The following is a 21,069-nucleotide window of genomic DNA, read 5'->3' as shown; positions in this document are numbered from 1 at the left end:
GAACATTTAGTTGGAGAGACATAAAAAGATAACCAACAATACCCCAGTGTGTGATCAGTGCCACGTGAATCATGCACACAGAGCTAAATGCTGGAGTTCAGAGAATGGAAAATGCTCTTATCACATTAGCTCAAAGGCACGGCTTCATAGAGGGGAGACTTGAGTCATCATGGGAATCTTAGAGCGAAAAGTCATCGTCATCAATTAGTGCAACTCTGTCCTTTTAAATATGGGAAAACTGAGAACCAAAAGAGGGGGAAGGCACTTACCCACGGTCACACAGGTAGTGGCAGGGTCCATTGTGCTAACCTTCAGTCTAATAGTCCACTCTAATAATGGGGCCTTGAAGAATTGTTAGCAGTTAGATAGGTGGAAAGGACCTTCTAAGCAAGGAAGAATAGATATCTCACTTATTTTTAAAGGATGGGATTGTGCTCTCCTGACCATATCGGAAAGTTTTTGTGTCTAACCATAGTCCCTCCAGCTGCAATCAAAGCTTATTTCCTCCCTTTGTCTGGCTTGAGAGGAGAGAGAGGAGAGATCCAAGAGTTGATGGTTCCTAGGTTCCTCTCTCTTCCCTGAGTTCCCCCAGCAAGTTAAGTTACAGAGAGAGAGAGGAGAGAATATTTGGGCATGCACATGTTTTATAGTCTGCATGGAGCACATTATGTGTTGGTATTTCCTGGTCAACTCCTGCTTCTTGGCCTCTTTCCAAAAGGTGCAGTCTCCTCCGAAGCTTCAGGGCATGTAGAGTTCAGACAAGAGCCAGTTGTCGCTGTATGTGTGCCCTGCTCATCTCCCCTCCCTTTCTCTCTCCTCACCTCATCTCGCCTCCCCTCCTCCCAGAGCTCAGATGGATATAGAGGCAACCACCCTGCCTGTGCTGCCACCTAAGTCTTCGTATTACCTAGCAGCTCAGGTTCTCCTCTTGCTGTTGTCTTGTTCCAGGGTGGATGGGATGGTGGGGGAAGGGAAGAGTATTGGGTGTGTTGGCACTGAGTCCCAGTTCCTGGAGGAATGTGCCCGAACACCTGTGGGTGTGGGAGACTCAGTGCATTGAGCTCTTGGCCTTGTTTTCCCTCTGGCTGAGTGCTAGGGACAGCCCTAGAGTCTCTACTGGGGTCAGTACAGTAGCAGGAGACAAAGTGCCAACTGCCTCTTAGAAGGAGATGGTAATAGGAAATTGTATCAAGGGTAAAGGGGCTTCCAGGCCTCAAGGCAAAATCCAGGAATCTACTCTCTGGCACCATCCATGATGGGGAGAGAATCTGCTTGAGTTCTCCCATCGCCATCACCCAATCGTTGGTCTTGCTGGAAAATATGAGTATGAACCTCTTTCACTTTGTTGGCAGCTTCCTATTGGGCCTTTATATAGGATCCATTCACAGCTGGACTTCCCCTGTGTCTTAAGCCATTTCTTTTGCTCATTCTGGGTAGTAATTTGCATTTCCTAGGCTTTCTGAAAGTTAGGGAAGGGAGCAGAAAAGGCTTAAGCCCCTGGGGAGTCTGCCTCGTGACCCAGCAAACACTCTGAGAGGTCACCTGATGACCGAACAGGCTTTATGGGGTCTCAGATTTCCTAAATTTGAGTCTTTATTCCTTGACATAAGGACAACCACGAATGTATGTACATTCCTATTCTCTACCCCTTCCCCACCCCTCTGCATATCAGCCTCCGGCCCCTGTAGCTTTTTTCACATTTCCGAATGTTATGGTGTGCTTTGTCTCATTTGGGCTCTTCTACTGTGATAGAGCAGAGAACATTCTGGACTGGGCATCAGGAAACCTGTATTTAACTCTCATCATTCCTTAGTTCTTTGGCCTTGGGCAAGTTGATTGAAAGAATCCTAGATTTAAAAGCTGGAAAGAAACTTAGAATTCATCTGATTCAATCCCCTTGTCGAAACTGAGGAAGCTGAAGTGACTTGCCCAGTATCACAGTGGTAGTAAGTAGCCTAGCCAGGAGGGCAGCTTGGTGGCTCAGTAGATAGAATGCCAGGCCTGGAGTTAGGAAAACCTGAATTCAAAACCGGCCTCAGATACTAGCTGTGGTCACTTAACCCTGTTTGCCTCACTTTCCTTATCTATCAAATGAGCTGGAGAAGGAAATGGCCAACCACTCCAGTATCTTTGCTAAAACAAACAAACAAACCACACACATGGACAATATGGTCCGAGAAGTCACAAACACAACTGAACAACAATAAAACCTTAGCCAGGAGTTGAACCCAGATCCTCTAATGAATTACATATTTCTCCTTTGCCTATTTGTCCTTCCCACCTTTCTAAATTCTAACCGTTCTTCAAGGCCCAGTTAACCTTATGTATCAGAAGGAAAATTGTTAGACTGAGAGCCAGGAGACAGACTCCAGTCTGGACCCTGTCACTCACTGTGTGACCTTGGGCGATGTCTTCTCTTCTCTAGGTTTGTTTCCCTATTTGTAAAATAATAGAGTTGGACTAGATATGTATGATACTATCCAGAGCTCTCTCTCTCTGCCATACTGTCTTTGGAGGATGTTTTGGGAGTATCTTGGAAGGACTATCTCGGAAGGGCTGGGCATTACCAGTGCAGGAAGTTTCTAAACTCCTTCAGAGCCAGGTTTGGAAAAATCAACCAAATCCCCTCTGCCCTCCTAGGTAGAATGGTGCCTCAGAGGTGGAGTGGGCAGTTGTGGCTCATTCTGAGATTCTGGAGAACGTTTCCTTTCTTAACTCAGCCTCTTGAGGCCTCCGTTTCCTTGTTTGTCCAAAAAATAGCTGACCTCTATCCTGCCTGCCTCCTGGAGAATGTTCTAAAGATGAAGGATGAGATAGTAGTTGGGGAGAGCACTTAGAAACATAAGAGCACAGTATTCCATGTGAATGTCAGGTGGCTTCAGTAAGGCTCTATTTTGTTCTCCAAGCAACCTATCGACCTATCAAGGTGGCCCAGTCAGGTTCCATGCCCATTTTATAGATGTGGGAAATGAGGCATGTATTCTGACTCACTCTGCTCTGGCCCAGCTGTGACAGCAGGACCTTAGGTAGATATAAAAGGTTTATGACTTGTGGCATGGGGCAGGGGATCTATAACAGGTACGGCTGTGCCCTATCCCTGTTCCTCCTTTTAGTCTGACTTTGCTCTCTCTGATCCCTTATACACTACTGGCCACAGCGTTAGGATGCTGTAATCTAATGCACCAGCGTATTAGGGTCTCAGTTTCTTATTCTTGGAATTTTATAGGCAGATTTGTTGCCCTCAGGGGCATGACGCCAGAGATCTCTGTGCATTCCCACTGTCCAGGGCAGCAGCATGGGTGGAGACGTCTCACCACAAAAGACAGCAGTGGCCTATGGCCTACATCCTCCTACCCCCTCCCTTTTACTCCTGAGAATGGCATCACACTACAGGGAAGGGGTGAGCCTGTTGCTAGGGAACAGGATTTGGACACAATATCAGCTGAGCCCCATTCACAGGGGCCTTTCATTGGCAGCCTGGCTTCCCTGGGAGGTAAGATTCCAGAAGGCCTTTGCAGTGTGTTGGAATGTGGCTGGCATCATGGGAGGGGCTTGTGGGGGAGGAAGAGGTGGTCAAGAAGCCAGGCAGAGTGGGGATTCGGAGTTCAGGACATCTTTTTCTCATGTGGTTTCATCCGTTCCATGAGTGTGGCACTGAGTGGGTCGCTTTATTCCTCTGCCCCACCAAGTTGGGGGGGGATGTTGATCATCAAGCACCTTCTAACCTATTGGCCACCCATAGGCTTATAGATTTAGCATTAGAAGGGACATTGGAGATCATCTAATCCAACCCCTCTTTTAACTGATGAGGAATCTGAATCCCAGAATGGGGCAGTGACATGCCCAGTGTCATACAGGTGATAAGTAGCAGCTCCAGGATTTGAATCCAGGTCCTCTGACTCCAGATCCAAGATTCTTAGACACTGCCTTTGGCTCCTCCAGCTCTTTGACATAGCCTTCTCTGATCTCTTCAATCAGTTATGACCTCTCTCCTTGGACCTGCTAGGGACTTTGTTTTATACCTGTCTAATACACTTTGCATGTATTACAGGTATCTGTGTTTGTGCCTTTATGACACTAAAGATCTAGGAGGAGGAAGAGGCAGGGACTGTCTTGTTTAAACTCCATCGCTACCTCCTGCCTAATATAGCACCTTTCCACATAGTAGGCATTTACTAAATATTAGATGAAGGATTACAGAATGGTTTGCAGGAAGATAAATAAAGGCAGCACCCAAGCTGACCCCTTTCAGTTTAGCAAACAAAACCAGCACTTTCCCTGCCAATCCCTGTCCCCACTGACCCCCATAGAGATTTTGTTCATGTTTTAAGTTAGGGAATCCTCTGTGTGCAGGAGGAAGTGGTAATTGGCCTAAAGGATCTTTCCAGTAAATTAATTAGTGGGAGTAGGAGACACCATGCCTTTAAGCACTGTGCTAAGTGCAGAGGCCACAAATAGACAATGCACCCCCATAATTCCCAGCCTGGCCCAATCCATCCTGTAAAATGCAAAATGAGATCTGGAGCTCTCTAGAGAAGAGTTTCTTAACCTGGGGTCTGTAAATTTTTTTAAAAAATATTTTGATGACTTTATTTCATTATAATTGGATTCCTTTGTAATCCTATGTATTTTATTTTTTGCATTTAAAAATCTGATTCTGAGAAGGGGTCTTTAGACTTCATCAGATTTACAAAGGAATCTGTGGCACACACACAAAAAAAGAAAGATTAAGAACTCCTGGTCTAGCAAAACAAATCCATTCATCCCCACCCTAGAAACAAAGAGTGGCTGATGCCCTCCTCCCCCTCCCATGCTTCTGCTCCTCCTGTTCGCTCAGATATCTCTATCCCTAGCCAAAGACTGAGATAACATGGGTGGGAGGGGCAGAGTGGTGAGGAGAGGAGGAGCATTTATTAAGTGCCTGCTATACATCGATCACTGTGCTCAGTGCTTTAAAATATTATCTCATTTGATCCTTATAACAACCCTGGAAGTAAGGGCTATCATTATATACCCCTTGCACAGCTAAGGCCCACAGAGGTTAGATGACTTACCTGGGGTCACACAGCTCTTAAGTATCTTTGGTCAAATTTGAACTGCAGTCTTCTAGACTCTAGACCCAGCACTACTTGCCTTGTCTCCTAGTAAGAGGAAAGTTGCCTGTGGTCAGGGGAGGATGACAGGGCAGGGGGAGTGGGGAGGTGTGGGTCAGGGACAGGAGACTGGGATGCTCTGAACGGTATTTCTTTGCCAACCCTCCCACCCCTGACATCTGAGGTACAAGTGATTTAGGTGATGTTTTAGAGGTCGGTCAGGACATGAGCCTTAGAGAGGGATAGGAGCCTTGGAGATAATCTAGTCCAACCTTCTCATTTTGCATATAAGGAAACTGAGGTCCAGGGGGTAACCTGTCCAAGGTCACACTGGCAATAAGTTGAAGAACTGGAATCCAAACTAGGTCCTAGATCATTTAAAGTCCATTGTTGCTGCTGCTGCCATTTAGTCATTTTGGTCATGTCCAGCTCTTCCGTGACCCCGTTTGGGATTTTCTTGGCAAAGATACCAAAGTCGTTTGCCATTTCCTTCTCCAACTTATTTTACAGATGAGGAACTGAGGCAAACAGGGTTAAGTGACTTACCCAGGGTCACGTAGCTACTAAGTATCTAAGGCCAGATTTGACCTCAGTAGGATGAGTCTTCCTGACTTCGGGGCCAGCAGTTCTATCCACTTCACCACCTAGCTGCCCAGAGCCCAGAGAAGGGACATGAATTGCCTAAGGTCATACCGAGAGTTCACTTAAATTCTGCAAAAATTTGTTAAGTGCCTACTTCAGGCAATGCACACTGCCAGGTGCTGGGCATACAAAGATGAAAAATTACAATTTCTGCCCTCAAAGAGTTTATAGTTTTATTAGAGTGGTGGGGAAGGGGAATATACTGTGTATGCCAACATGAAGGATACAAGGAAGAGTGTGATTGAGAGGGGAAGCTGGGGTGGGGGAAGGAGGCAATCTGCAAAAACTGCCCAGAGGAGGTGACATATGAATTGAGTTAGTAGTTGGACGGCAAAAACAAATGCAAAGGGAGATGAACTTGGCTCAGAGTTGGTCCAGGCTTCGCATCTGAGATCCCAGGGAAAGACAACCATTTCAGAGTCCAGATGTGTTTCTCTCCTCCCTGGCCTGTTTACTCTGGAAACAGATACCTTGGAGAGACTAGATCTTCCTTAAATATGTTCCTTATCGCCCTCTTAAACAAATGTTCTCTTTCCCCCCTTTTAAAAATAAATAGCTAAATTTCCCCCTGTATCTCTCTCTTCTGCCTCCCAGAGAGCCATCTCTTATTAAAAAAATATGTATGTGTATATATACATATATGTATACATATATTTAAAGAGAGAAACAATTTAGCAAAATTTATCAACACATTTTTAAAAATCTAGCATTATATGCTGTGTTGCACACTCAAGAACATCTTCTCTCCCTACCCCGCCCCCCAATCTCTGCAACAGAATAGAAGGAGTTTTCTTCTCCTATCTCTTCTTTAGGGCTGAGCTTAGTCGCAGTATTTTCGATTGCTTTGTGCTGGTGATTCTTTCCATCTACATTGTTTTAACCATAGTTTCTATTGTTTTCTTGACTCTGCTTACTTCAGTCTGCATCAGTTCGTGTAAATCTTTCCATACTTCACTGTATTCATCGTGCTCCTCGTTTCTTACAGCACAGCGATAGTCAATTACATTCATGTACCACAGCTTTCTTATCTTTTCCCAGGCAGCTACTGTTAAACAAATGTTCCTGATTTAAACTAGAGTTTTGTCCTGCTTCTGCCTCATGGGAACTTGAACCAGAACCCATGGGGTCAACTAGGTTCTGGAGGTAGAATTGAGGGGTACTTTGAGATCAGCAGTAACCAGGTTCAAGACTTTTAGCCCAATGATAGGCTCTCTCTTTTAGAGGCAGTAGGTGCACTGGAAGGAAGGTGGGTTGTCATGACAACCTTAAAAACACTCACAACTTCATCTCCCCAGCCTCGGGGCTTCTGTCTCTGGTTGAGGTATTTTGGTGGTTTGGGGTCAGAAATGTTTGTGGCTTGTGTGTACACGTGTTCCCCACCATATCCCAGCAAAGAAACAGAACAGCCCCTATGTGGAGGAGGGGTTTGTTTTTTTTTTTTTTTGATCTTCTCTGCTTTAGCTCTCAGTTATCTAACCAAGGTGACCCTCTTCCCCTTCCACCCCCTGACTTTCCCTGGCTGCCTGTGGTTTGTCTCTCACCTCTTCTGAGCCCTTCCCTAGGAAGTGAGATAGGTGTGGTGGTTGAGGCTGAGTCAAAACAGGGGGACATTTCTTATTATACTACTTGCTGACCTCTGAGAGTCCTTCCAGTTCTTGGGTTTTAATGATTCTTAAGGGCCAAAACTTTTTGGTCTTGGGACTCTTTTACACTCTGAAAAATTATTGAGGATGCCAAAGAGTTTATGTCAGTTATAACATTAGAAATGAAAACTGATCATTTAAAAAATATCAATTTATTTAAAATGATAATCCCATTGAATGTTAAATAACATGTTTTTAATGAAAAAATAACTTTATTTTTAAAAAATCATTGAAGGAGTGGTATTGTTTTATATTTCCCCCCCAAATCTCTTTAATGTCTGGCTTAACACGCAATAGCTAGATTCTCATATCTCCTACATTCAGTCTGTTGTGATATGGTTTTGGTTGCAGTATATGAAGAATACCTAGCCTATGCAGATATGTAGTTGGAAAAGGAAGGTGTATTTTAATAGGCAAATAACATCTTAGTATTGTTACAAAAGTCATTTTGACCTCGAGGACTCCCTGGAAGAGTCTTGAGGACCTTCATGTGTCCAAGGAACACTCTTTCGGAACCAGTGCTATAGAAAAACTCTCTTAGGGCACTTGGAGGCTTCTGAATTCAAAGTGGGATCCTTGTCCCAAAGCTAGCCAGCCCAGCTTCACCCCCCAAATCCAGACAAAGAGGATCATTCCCCCCCCATGAAGCAGATCCTCTCCTTGTAGGCACTTGCTGGGTCTCTTTGAGGGATGTGTGCGGCTGGGGACCCTTCAGTGACCCAGGTTGCTTATGTTCAGCAGATTGACTCAATAGGATCTGTATCAGGTGGGATGACTTGGGGGTTAAGCAAAGGTGTATGTAAGGTCACCAGCTGAGTGATGTAGCACATGTATGGCATCTCTGGTGGGGCTACATGTGTTCTCTTAGAAGAAAGCCTGTGGTAGGGCTGAGTGTCAGGGATCTTGGAGGGGAAAGGGGTGCTGAGTATGCATGGCATATCTGCCACCCCCAAATATCCCAATACGAAAAGTTAAACTTGCTGTCAAGAAGTGGGAAGAGTGTGAAGGGTTTCTGAATTGGAATAAACCCTGCTTGGGGTGGGGGGTCCGCGTCTTTCTTCGGCTGCATCCCTATAGCCTTAGATTTCACCTTCACTTAATGCTTGTCCCATATGTGAGGTCATCTATCACCCTGTGTGTGAGAAAAAATATTTTTGTTTGTTTTTTGAACCAAAACCATCCAAAACGATGTTGATAGTCAGGTTGTGAGATTGTATCTTCTTGCAGCAGCGAGATTTTATCTGACCCTCAGAGGGAATCGCCTTTTGCTTTGGTTAAGCTGGGAGGTCTTGTTTTGAGTTTTGTGGCCCCATCCAAAGGAGGCAGAATGGACCAAGATTAAGAGTATCGTTCTGTAGTGGGGAGAACATTCTTTCTAGCCCTGGAGACCTAGATTTGCACTCTGACTTTGCCAGTGATTTGCTTTGCCGCCTTAAGTCACTGGCCACCAATGAACCCCACTTTCCTCATCATTAAAAATGAGGAAGGTAAGGGGAGTCAGGTGATCTCCAGGTTTCCTTCTAGCTCTGAAGCACTGGTTTCCAGTATGAGCTCTTGCTGTTCTCTGTCACTTGGGGACTGTGTCATACTTGCCCCCAGTTTCACTGTGAGAAGGAAGATCTGGTGACAATAACAGGACACCACCCTGGCCCCGTTTCAAACTGACCTGTCAAGGACATCCTGGCCATGGGAGTTGAAGGACAGGGAAATAGGGGATGATACCACCACCAGATGGATCTTTTGACTTCCCATTCACCCTGGACCCTGCTCACTCCCCATGGGGTGAGTGTTCCTTTTACCCCAGTTTACAGATGGGAAGACCAAGAGCCAGAGAGATCCAGCATCTCACAGGGAGACCTGCAATAAAGAATGCCGAGTCCCCAGGGAAGCTGAGACCTTGCCTCAAATGAGCAGTGACCACCTGGAAGCTGAAGGGGTTGGTTCTGAGGGTGGGAGGGACAGTACCATGAGAACAAAGAGAACCATTTAAATTTTTTTCCCCTGTCCTCCCCTACTGTCTCCAACAATTGGCCCAGAATTGGCTGCCTAGGTCCTGCTTTCAATGGCAATTCATTTTCTCCGCATCAGCTGTTTACTAGGTCACCCCCCCCACACACGCTACTTCCCCTCCCATGCACATACTGCCCCCAGTTCTGCCAGAACTCTGTTCCCCAGAGGGCCAAGCTGGGCTCTGATTGGCTACCCAGATCCCAGGCCCTTGCCATGTGTGGGTGGCAGTGGAGAACAGTGATACATTGACTCGGGGTTACCCAGGAGCACTGCCCTCTCCATGCCAGGCAGCGCCAGGGCCCTATTTGTCCCCTCCTGGAGCAAGCTCCTGGTTTCAAAGGGTGAGAAAGGGTCAGGCCTCTTTTCTTTCCCCCGCCCCCCCACCCCCTCCCCTGGGCCCTGGGAGAGAGCTGGAAGGAGGGAAATAGTTTTGACTCCTGGGGTCAGCCCTGCTAGGTGGGTCACAGGCAGAGGGAAACTAAGCCTCCCTGAGGGACTGAGGCTAAGCTGGGGGCTGAGACTGAGAGGGAGGCCAGGGTGAGGGGGGGACTGACGGATGGACAGGCAGCTCCAGGGTCACGTGACTCTGCTGTCGGGGAGCTGGGGCCGGCCAGCTGCTGCCTTACGAGCTGAGGCAGATGGATTATTGGCAAGTGGTCTATTTAGAGCTCAAGCAAGGGGACCTGCATGGGTAACTCTGGAATGGCACAGGGAGGGTCTGGCCTTCATCCTCTTTGTGTTTGTTTGTCCCCATCTATCTGTGGAAAATTGTTTCCCAATTAGTCAATCAATAAGAATCATGGAGATGATGTAATGGAAGGAGCGCTGTATTCGGAGTTAGAAAACCTGGTCTTGAATCCCAGTTCTGCCACTGGTTCACAGGCCCCTTCCTTCTCTGGGCCTTGGTTTCTTCATCTGTAAAAGGAACACATGCTAAATAATATGATCTGAGGTCCCGTCAGGCTCTGAAAGTCTAGCATTCCTAAGTGTTTACTGAATAGCACTAACATGTTTGTGTGTTTTGTATGTGTATATATATATATGTATGTACATATATACACACATAGGTGTATGTATACACACGCAGACCTGTCCTAGGCACCAAGGAGGGAGGCAGATGTTTAAGACATAGTCCCAGTAAATTCCGACCCTGTTGAGATAAGATCAACATTTGGTTAATAGAGAAAAATTGGGTTGCTGATGACGAGGGCAAGAGAAGTTTTGAGGAGGAAAAGTTCCCTGTGTATGATAGGCCATCTTCCCCAGAGCCCATTGGGTCTAGCACCAAAATGCCCAGCCAGGGGCCATTTCTAGGTCTAAGGCTGCTGTTCCCCACCTTGCCTCTGAAAGGCAGAGGCTGCCCTAAGCAAATATCCCATTACCCCTAAGCTTGTGACCTTTCTGATCTCTGGCAGAAAGACTGGAGTGAACTGGGCTCCTGGGAACTGTCTCTCACTTCTCCACCATAGACTTTCCCAAGTGGCAGTGCCCTGAAACATGCCAGCGAGGTCTGCATGCATGCCAACTAATCAGCAAGCAAGCATCCACTCTTCATGGGCTAGGCAGAATCTGGGCATGGTATATGACATTCCTGGGGAAACTGAGCTGGCACGGGGTCTGGGTATCCACCTTCTCTTGCCGGCCTGTTTCCACTCAGTGTCATCCTATCCCTCAGAGCTGGCACAGTGACTAGTGTTTCCATAGGAAACCCAAAAGGGCAGAGAAGAATGAGATTAGCTACTTGGTCTCCCCTCCAGAAACTAAAAAAGTTTAGCTCTAATTCCTCCCTGCCGCCCCCCATGTTTCTTCTCTGACTACTGAGACGGTCTGTGAAGTCATGAGACTTGATGGCACAGCTGTATGCTTTCAATTCTTATAGTAGAAGCCAGGGAGAAGGTACCCTTCAGCTCCTAAGGTCTTTTGCTCCCTCCTTTCCCCAGCCTTGACCCATGAGCAGGGCAGTGAAGTCTGTGATGGTGGTATAGTCTCACTAGGCATGGGAGGTATTTAAAATTTGAATGCCCCCCTCCAAAGGTATATACTCCTCCCTAAAAATGGGCAGGTAGGTACCTGGTTGGTTCAATTTAACAAATAGTAAGGGCTTAATTTATACAAGGTACTTTACTAGGGACGTCCCTTACTTCTTGTCTACTCTGAGAGATGACCTAGTCAGACCATCTACACAGATTACTTATCACATGAATATGAAATGTGATAAATGTAAAGGGTCCATTCCAAGGGCCATGAGAAATTGGAAGGTACCTCCAGATGGGGGAATGAGAGAAAACTTCCACGAGGAGGTGATGCCTGAGTTGGACCTTGAAGGATGAGCCAGGATTTCACAAGCATAGGAGGGAATGGAGATTAGAAAGGGAGGGTGGCAGGAGGATGGAAGGATTGAGCCAGAAAACATTGGCATCATGCCTAGCATGTAGTAAGTGCTTAATAAATGCCTGTTGATTGACCCTGACAGCCCCATGTTGTTATGGGGGCACCTTATATCTTTGACCATCTTTGACTCCAAAGGTTTTGTTTCAGTTTCTGTTCTCCCTCCTCCCTCCTCCCCACTTCCCTGAGCTAATTTGATGGGTTTGTTTTTGTTCTTTGGGGTCAAGGGGATTTCCCCTCCTGGACAACTCGGATGTTACCAAAGGGTATTTGGGGACTTCTGCTTTGTGGTTTCCCTGTGAATTTGAAAGACCTCAGGTTGCTTCTCGTTTCCTATGGCTAGAGGAAGGTGTGGGGTGAGAAGGGGCTAAATGTAATTTTTGTGGCTTTCCTTTCATTAACAGCCCGAGGAAGTGGGGGGAGAGAGGAGGGGGATGTCAAGGGAAATGTGGTCAGAATGTGCCCAGAGGTGGGCTCAGATCCCAGAGGAAATGCCTTTCCTGAGGAAGGTAGCTTCCGGGGGGCTTCCCTGAGAGGTCTCTCAAGGAGGGCAGGGAGATAGGGATCAGCAGGAGTAAAGCAGGTTCCTAAATCTGGGGGACCTGTGACTTCCACACTGTCCTCTTCCCCAGAGGGTACAGCATGGCAGGAGTTGAGTCTCTGGCTTTCTAAATGACCCTACCCAAGCCCTGGTCATCCAGGTACCTGATTAAGTGGGCCTACCTGGGAGTGTTTGGTACAGAACAACAACTCCACATTTAGTTATCAGTCCATCTTTTCAGTCTCTCCTCTCCTACACACAAACCACCCTCCCTCCATATCTCTCTCTCATGGTTACTATGCTTTCCCATCCCCCTCCCTCCCCACCAGTAGTAAAAAGTTTATGGTGGGGGTGAGGATCTCAGAACATCATGACATCTTACCCACTTTAGAGAGCAAAAATAATCTACAAAGGTCTGGCCGTAGGTCTAAATAGGCCTGGGCTTGAGTTTCCAAAGGAGGCAGAAAAAGTCCCTTCGTAACCAACTCTCACCCCCTCCCCCCATCCCCAGTCTTCCTGACCTCCCTATTCCCAGGATATTAAGTCTTTTGTTTCTCAAGATATGAATATTTTTTTCCTTTCTGTTATTATCTATTGGCTCCATGGCCAATTCCTCCTTACTCCAAGGAGAATTCCCTTGTGCTGTTTTTTTGGCCCAGGCTCCAACCCAAATTCATCCAGGGTTCTCTCTACTTATCTCTGCCCTACCTTAAAGCTGTAGCCTTGAATCCTAGAATGTCATCCATCAAAAAACATGTATTAAGTACCATGCAGGGGGGATGGAGTGGAAATACACTTGCCCGATTCTAAACTTCCCCTCCTCACCACCACGTCTCTAAAAAGGGAATTTCTGCTGTTACCCAAGAAGGCATATGGGTATGAATGAGCAGTGATTAGGGAAGGAAGTCTCCTGTGTGGTCACGCTGGGCATTTCTTGAAACATGTGCTGCTGACTTTGAGGTGCTGACACAGGACAGAGGCCTCTGAGGAGAGAATCCTTAAGACAGACAGAACCACTGGCCTTCTCTAGGGCCTCACTAGAACAGGAAGTCAGTCTCCAGGCTTGAATCTGGGGCCAGCTTTAGTAGTTTGAATATAGTGGAAGGAGTTCTGACCTAGAAAGCTGGAGCCCTGGGTTTGAGGCCCAACTCTACCATTGTTTAACCAACTGTAGGCGCATCAGGTCCCTCTCTCTTGCCTCAGTTTCTCTAAAATGAGGGCTCCAGCCTAGATAATCTCTAATCAAGTATTGCTGTGGTGTAGGAAATGATGAGTTGGTGGACTTAGAAAAATATGGAAAGACTTGGACTTATGAAGGAAGAGGTAATCCACCTTCAGAGAAACAGAGGACAAATAAGTATGATGCATATGAATGTAAATGTCTGTATGTGAGTATGATTATAGATATCTCAGTGAGTGGATGGATGGATGTGGATGTGGCTATCTCTGTGTATATGTGTATGTATGTACATATGTATGTGTATGTATGTATATGTATATACATACACACAGAGATATATGTATATACATATATATACACAGATATGTATGTATACATACATACATACACTTACATATATATACACACATTTATAAGCATACACACACACACATGCACGTATAAAATCTCCCTTAATTGTAGCCTTCTTGCAGGTAGGGGAGGAAGGGGGGGAAAAGAACAAAGTCTTAGAAACACTTATAAATGCTATCTAGGAATAATTATAAGCTGCCCTGTATCATCTCTTTTTCATGTGCAGGGCTCTCACTTCCCCAGCTAGATTACAAGCTCCCAGATGGTGAAGATAACAGTTCCCTATCCCCATCTCCCAGTATCTCCTATGGGGCCAGCTATGCAGGCCCTGCTCTGTGTGTATGTGTGTTTTATATTCATGAACCTGTTGTTTGGTCATTTTTCAGTTATGACCAGCCCATCGTGATCCCATGTGGGGTTTTCTTGGCAAAGATATTGGAGTGGTTTGCCATTTCCTTCTCCAGTGGATCCATTTTGTCAGGCAATCAGAGGTTAAGTGACTTGCCCCACACAGCTAGGAAGTGTCTGAGACTGGATTTGAACTCAGGTCTTCCTGATTCCAGGCCCAGTGCTCTATCCACTGAGCCACCAGCTGCTTCTTCATGAACCCAGGCAAGTGTTCTTCAGAGGCCAGGCTGACTCTGTAGTGGGGACAGGGAAACAGTGACTAGCTTGGACATGGAGATTGGGGCTCTCATTTTGGGGTTAGTCATCTGGTGTCTTACTTATATGGCCTTATGATATGAGGTCATGATGCATGAATGCCATAGTTCCCATGCGGTAGCCCTGAATGGGTTTGGGTCTTGGGGCCTAGCTTCCTGATTGAAAAGCTGCTGTGCCCAGCTAATAGGTATTGACAGCTTTCTTAGCCTGGCCTAAGAGCTTTGTTCTCAGCTTGGTGTGAAGTAAGAGTTGCATAAACTTCATGAAGTGCATGTCTCTGCCTAGTGACACTTGATGGTTCTTTAGAGAGGTATATTGGGACCTGTACAGGGTGAGAGGGAGCTGCCCCCACCCCCGGTCCTGCCTGCTTCCTCAGGAGTTCACTCCAAGAAACATTAACCGCCTCCTGGGTATGAAGTATCATGGTAGGCACTAGGGATACAAAGATAAAATTAAAAATAACCCCCGCCCTCAAGGAGCTTATATTCTCCTGGGGAGAGGCAATATGTAACATAGGTAAGTAAAGCATTGAGTATTTTGAGGAGAAAGGACCCTAAATAGAGCAGGGGTTCTTTACCTGGAGTCCATAAACTTGTCTTGTTTTTTAATTATGAAACTAGATTTCAATACAGTTGGTTTCCTTTGTAATCCTCTTTACTTTGTGCATTTAAAAACTTTACCCTGAGAGAGGGTCCACCAGCCAGACAAAGGAATCCAGGACACAAAGGTTAAGAACCTCTAGACTAAAGGCATTAGTGAAAGCTTCCCGGAGAAGGTACTACCTGAGCTTTGATACTTTGAAGGAAGAGAAGGAATCTGAGAAATGGGACCATAAGATCATTGAAATAGAGCATGAAGAGACCTTAGACATCATTGAGTCTAGCCCGTTAATTTTACAGATGAAGAAACTGAGGCACAGGCAAGTTAAGGGACTTGTCCAGGGTCATACATTTAGTAAGCATGTGAGAAAGAGTTTGAACTCCAGGACTGTACTCACTGTAACCTACCTGACTTGAGGGATTAAGGAGAACTATATCTAGGGAGAGCAAATTTCGTGTGTCAGTGCGCTGGGGCTGAGAGATGGGTCACATCCAAATTGATGATCTGGTTTGCCACCCACACCAGAGACTATGCCTTGAACACTTTCATCTTCATCTCTGAAATTTCCATCCTGCCTCTTTCTTTCCCTGCCCCCCCCCCCCCATCAGTGACTTCCTCTTTGGGCCCACTCTTTTCGGCAGGCAAGGCCCCAAGCTATGCCTTACTAGTCTCTGGCTCCCTTCCCAACAACCTACCTTGTCCAACACCTCTCCCTTTTCTCCCTCTCTCCCCAGCACACACACACACTCTCTCTCTCTCTCTCTCTCTCTCTCTCTCTCTCACACACACACACACACACACACACACACACACACACACACACTTATATGTATATATCAGCCACTTCACCCCCTCTTCAGTTCTGGAACTATGATCAAACCGACTCTGCCATCCTTTTTGGAAGGGTTCTATCACATTTATGACCCTACTCACCATCCCTGTAACTTTCTGGACCAAAGTATCTCTCCCTGGCTACTACTCTTCTATGTGTAATGTCTCCCTCATTACAAATATAAGCTCAGCCACTTGAGGTCAATGACTATCTTTCCTTTTGTATTTGTATTCCCAGGGCTTGAAGTACTTAGCACCTAGGAAGCACTTAGCAAGTACTTTTTTATTCATTCATCCATTTAGCTGGAACATAATAAAGCTGGGAAGTTAGGAACCTTGGGAGAGGGGTGGCAGAATATTGGTATGGAATGAAATATACCTTTGCATATATAGTGTGTTCATTTTGTTTGCCTAGATTTGTTAGGAGGTAGGGCTTCTGTTTTGGAGGAGATTCATAGGTTGTCACAGTGATGGCTAAAACGAAAGAAAGAAGTGAAGCATTTTTTTTTAGCATACATGACGCATACACAGGTAGAAGTTCAGAAGGGGACACAGATAAACAGGGCAGTTTTGTTACTACTGTGTTGAATTTAACATAACAGTTTAAGAAACTGAATGTAACAGAAGTTCAGTTTCACGTACAATCCTTTTTTCTGGTTTTTGGATATTAAAATATTCATGTTTGTTTAAGTTCATTTAAATATGTGTGTGTGTAGTGTGGGGGGGGAGGGCAGGAAGGTAAGAAAGAGGGGGGGGCGGAGACAGAAGACAAAGAGACTAAAGTTTGAGTCAGATTTTTGAGGGCCTTAAAAAGCAGGCTGAGCAGTATGTGTTTTATCCTAGAGGCAATAGGGAGCCACTAATGGTTTTTACACAGGAAGCAACATGGTCAGATGTGGGCTTTAGATTACTCTGGCAGCTTTGTGAAAGATGTAAATGTGTACTGTGTTTAAAAAAGAGAGAACCAGAGGAAGCCTCCTGTGTGTTGGATAGAACCTCTTAGAAGAGCTATAGAAGGTATAAAAAGGATTGCAATCTGTACCAGTAGAGAGAGAAGTTCTCTTCAGTGAGATCAAGGAGCCAGTCAAGCATATAAGTGTTGAACATCTATTAAGAACCTACTATGTGCAGAGGCTGTGCTAGGTGCTGGGGATATTAAGATAAAAACAAAAGTCCCTGACCTTCCTGAGGATGCATTCTACAGAAATGTATTAAGTTTTATTGAAAGTGGTTAATAATCTAGGCAAGAAAATTATGAGGGTGGGGTATAAGATGAGGTTATGGCAACCTTGGAGATAAAGACTGGGATAAATATAATCAAAGTTACAAGAACAAAATCTTTGGGATTTGGCAGCTATTTAAATATAGAGGGTCAGGGAGAGGGAGAGGGAAACAGAGACACAGAGAGGTTATTCAGTAGAAATAGAGAAGTTTAGAAGAAAGGCACATGTAGGAGAAGCTTGGTTTTGAACATGTTGGTATGGATATATCCATTTAGAGAGCTAAGATTAGAGTTCGGGACAAAGATTACAGGTAGATATATAAATCTGGGAATCATCTGCGTAGTTTGGGATAATAGTTGTGCCCACAGCTGCTTTTCCAACCACCACCCCCTAGTTATACCCTCCCTAGCACCATCTTATATTCTAATCTCTCTGGGGGACTGGCTAAGGGTAGGTGGAAAAGGAGACAACCACAAATGGCCTGGGATAGGCTTGGGTTGCCAGAAAGACTCAGGACTTAGGCCTTCTGAAGCTGGCTACAAGCTTGTCTCTAAATCTCCAGCATGACCCTGGGCTGTGAGTGGCAGCCTTGAGAAAAGGTGATGGGTCATGGTCATGGTCATGGTGCTGTTTCCATGTATTTGTATGTCATTGTACAGCTTAGAGAGCACTTTTGTTTTGTTTTGTTTTTTCACTTTTGAAGTGCTTTATTTTCTTAAATCCATCAGTCAATCCGCAAGCATTTAATAAATGCCTACTCTGTACAGGCAGTATGCTGTCAGAGGAATACAAAATAATTCCTGTCCTCGAGAAAACCTCCTGATGTCCCTCGAAAGCCAAGGTTAAAATTTCTCTCAGCTTTCCCTTAATGACTTTAATTTCTAGGATTGACTACCGCTTTCAGGAGAGCTCTTTTAATATTGTAAATGTTCTCTCACAGAGAGGAAACATGACACAATGAATGTGGCACCGAACTTGGATTCAGAAAGACCTGGGTTTAGATTCTGCCACAGTTATTTAACTTCTCTGTGCCTCAGTTTCCTCATGTGTAAAATGGAGGGGGGTTGGATTCCATGGCTTCTAAGATTCCTTCCAAATCTTAATCCATGTTCCCAATGACCTTTTGGTTCCTGAAACAACAGGGTAAGCAATACAGGAAAGGATTATTAACCCCATTTTACAGGTGAGGAGACTGAAGCAAAGGGCTCTTAAAGTGTCTTACCCAGATCTCATGGCCAGTCAGTGGCAGAACTGGGACTGGAACCCAAGTTTCTGACTCTCAGGCTGGTGCTTCTCTCACCATGTAAAACAAAGGCCTCCTCTTAGAGGGCAGCCTTTGTTCCCTTTGCTTGGGGGAAGATTAGCAAAATCTGGAAAGGAGAAAAGAAAGAGAAAGAAAGAAAAGAAAAAGAAAGGAGAACATGGGCCAAGTAGTGTTCTTGGGGCTCCTGTTCGGAGGATTGATTACCTGTGGGATGTTCTCATTGCAGAGCTCCACACAGGAGATTGGAGAAGAGCTGGCAGATGACATCATCTACGGCATCTCTCTGCGTAAAGTACAGCTCCATCACACCGCCAACAAGGGGCAGCGATGGCTGGGGGTAAGTGTTGGGAAGCGAAGCTGAAAGGCACTTCAAGGATTATCTTGTCCAACCCCTTCATTTACAGAAGGGGAAACTAGGGTCCAGAGAGGCAAAGTGGCTGCTCTAGATCACCTAGATAATATAGGGCAAAGCCAGGATTCAAACCCAAGTCTTTGCCTCTAACCCTGTTCTTTTCACTATGCCAGGAGCATGGTCTGTTGCCTTTTCAGTCCCACTTGGGCTGACTCTTCTTGTGACTCTTCCCTCAACTTAGTTTGTTATGCATGCCCCTCAATTAACTTTCTTCCTCTTGGCTTACTTGTTTTTGGAAATTGTGTCTGAGGTTGGGGGCATGGGATAGACAGGCTTCCCTGTGTCTCTGGGAATATCAGTGAGGGCAGAGCAATGACCTTTCTCTTCTCTCCATTCCCAAGTTTGAGAATGAGTCAGCTCTGAACTTGTATGAGACCTGCAAAGTTCGTACCATCAAGGCGGGGACGCTGGAGAAACTGGTGGAATACTTGGTATCAGCCTTCAGAGGCAATGACTCCACCTACGTCACCATCTTCCTGTGTACCTACCGTGCCTTTGCCACCACCAAACAGGTGCTGGACCTCCTGCTCACCAGGTGAGTGCCCCCTCAACAGAGGGGCCCCTGCCAGTGTCCCATCATCTGTTCTAGAGCGTAAGCCACCGTCCCAGCACCCTGCAGTCCTGATCCCACCTGCCTTCTACCTCCACTTCCCCAATTGTTTTTTTCCTCACCGCAGCTATGGAGAAACTGTGCCTACTCTTTGTCCTAGACTGAGTAGAGGCTCTCAGGAGTCATAGATGGGGAAAGAAGGGAGACTCTTGAGAACTCTAGAAAAGGTGTGGGGATAATTCTAGAGAACCAGAGAGTAAGCCTGTTAGCCGCTGCCTGGCTGAGAGGCTCAGGATGCAGAATGAGATGCCCATTTTTGGACGTGGATGGGGAAATTTACTTTGCTTCATTAAGCATATTTGGTTCCAAGAATATTCTTTGTTGTTGTTGATCAGTTGGGGGTGGGTGGTAGCAAGAGGAAATATGCTTATTAATTTTTAAAAGTAATAAAATTAAAATAATATTTTAGACATAGTAATGCCATGCTCCTTCAGAGCCTGGGGTCTAATGCACTATCCTTGATCATCCAACCAGGTATGGCAGATTCCACCCTCAAGCCAATGGGGACCGTGGGCAGCAGGCCACAGATGACCGGTTGGAGCTAAAAAAGTAAGCAGGGCTTGGGGCTGAGAGAAAGTAACCATTCCCTTGCATGTGGGAGGGCTGCATGCAGTATGTAAGGGCCCTGGGGTCATTTGTAAGGGATGGAGTTAGAGTCCTGACCCAGCATATGGGGCCTCCTAATCTCTCCTAGAAAGATAGGGATCAAAGGGATAATTACCCAGGGAGTGGGCCATTAATTGAGATGTCAGCTAGAAGAGGCATCATCCTCCCCCATCAGCCAAGAGAAGTTCACCTTAACCAGCTCTCCTAGTCCCTACTTTGTCTGCTTTTGGGAGGTAGAGGGGAGGAAGTTTCCAATGAGGGGGAGGAGGATAAAGTTAAACATGGCTGCAAGTCAGACGTCTTGGGTACCATGGCAAGACAGAACCTAGTTTCCTCCTTCTCCACAACCATGTGGATCTATAGAACCAGAGGTTCTGCAAGGTCCATAATGGAAGGGGAAGAGTTATCAGTCATCAGTAAGTCTTTTGTTGGTGGTACCAACATGGAAGAGGGAGTAGAGAAACATCCCTGCCTTCAAAGATCTGACAGTTTAATTAAGTACTAGGTTGTATGATACAGACTCCTTATTTGCTGTCTGTCAGTTTAGGGAGGGGGAATCATAGAATATTAGATCTGAAAGAGTTTAGAAATCAAACGGTCCAACTCCATCCTTTTGTAGCAGAGTAAATGGAGGTCAGAGAGGTCAGGGAGTCTCCTGCCTCCTAGTCTGGTGCCCTTTCGTCCACACTCTGCTGAAGCCCCTGCTCCCCGAATCCCTCCTTCCTTAGCACCATTTCCTCCATTCTGGGAGCCTGGTTGGACCAATACTCTGAGGACTTTCGACAGCCCCCAGACTTCACCTGCCTCAAACAGCTCGTCTCCTACGTTCAACACAACATCCCTGGCTCAGACCTTGAACGCCGAGCCCACCTCCTCCTTGCCCAGTTCCAGAAACAGGAGCCCAGTGAGGCAGAGCCAGAAGGTGAGAAGGATTCTTTCCTTGTTAGGGAAAGGGAACCAGGGTTAGGTCACACAATGGTGAGCCCTGACAGGATTGACAGGGGGTAAGGAG

At 45.9% G+C, this 21,069-nt stretch overlaps 1 protein-coding gene across 4 annotated transcripts in view; it reads left to right on the top strand.

Annotated features, from left to right (window-relative positions):
* RALGDS (ral guanine nucleotide dissociation stimulator) overlaps positions 1-21,069 on the top strand; it is a 72,211-nt gene that overhangs the window by 37,804 nt on the left and 13,338 nt on the right. For all 4 annotated transcript variants that reach the window (XM_036751520.1, XM_036751522.1, XM_036751521.1 and 1 more), the window contains exons 2-5: positions 18,656-18,766; positions 19,183-19,376; positions 19,926-20,000; positions 20,786-20,979. In XM_036751520.1, coding sequence (XP_036607415.1) covers positions 18,656-18,766; positions 19,183-19,376; positions 19,926-20,000; positions 20,786-20,979 — 574 coding nt within the window. The remainder of the gene's footprint in view (positions 1-18,655; positions 18,767-19,182; positions 19,377-19,925; positions 20,001-20,785; positions 20,980-21,069) is intronic.

This window comes from Trichosurus vulpecula, chromosome 3, assembly GCF_011100635.1.
Source record: "Trichosurus vulpecula isolate mTriVul1 chromosome 3, mTriVul1.pri, whole genome shotgun sequence".
NCBI lineage: Eukaryota > Metazoa > Chordata > Mammalia > Diprotodontia > Phalangeridae > Trichosurus > Trichosurus vulpecula.
This window is presented reverse-complemented; position numbering and strand designations above follow the sequence as displayed.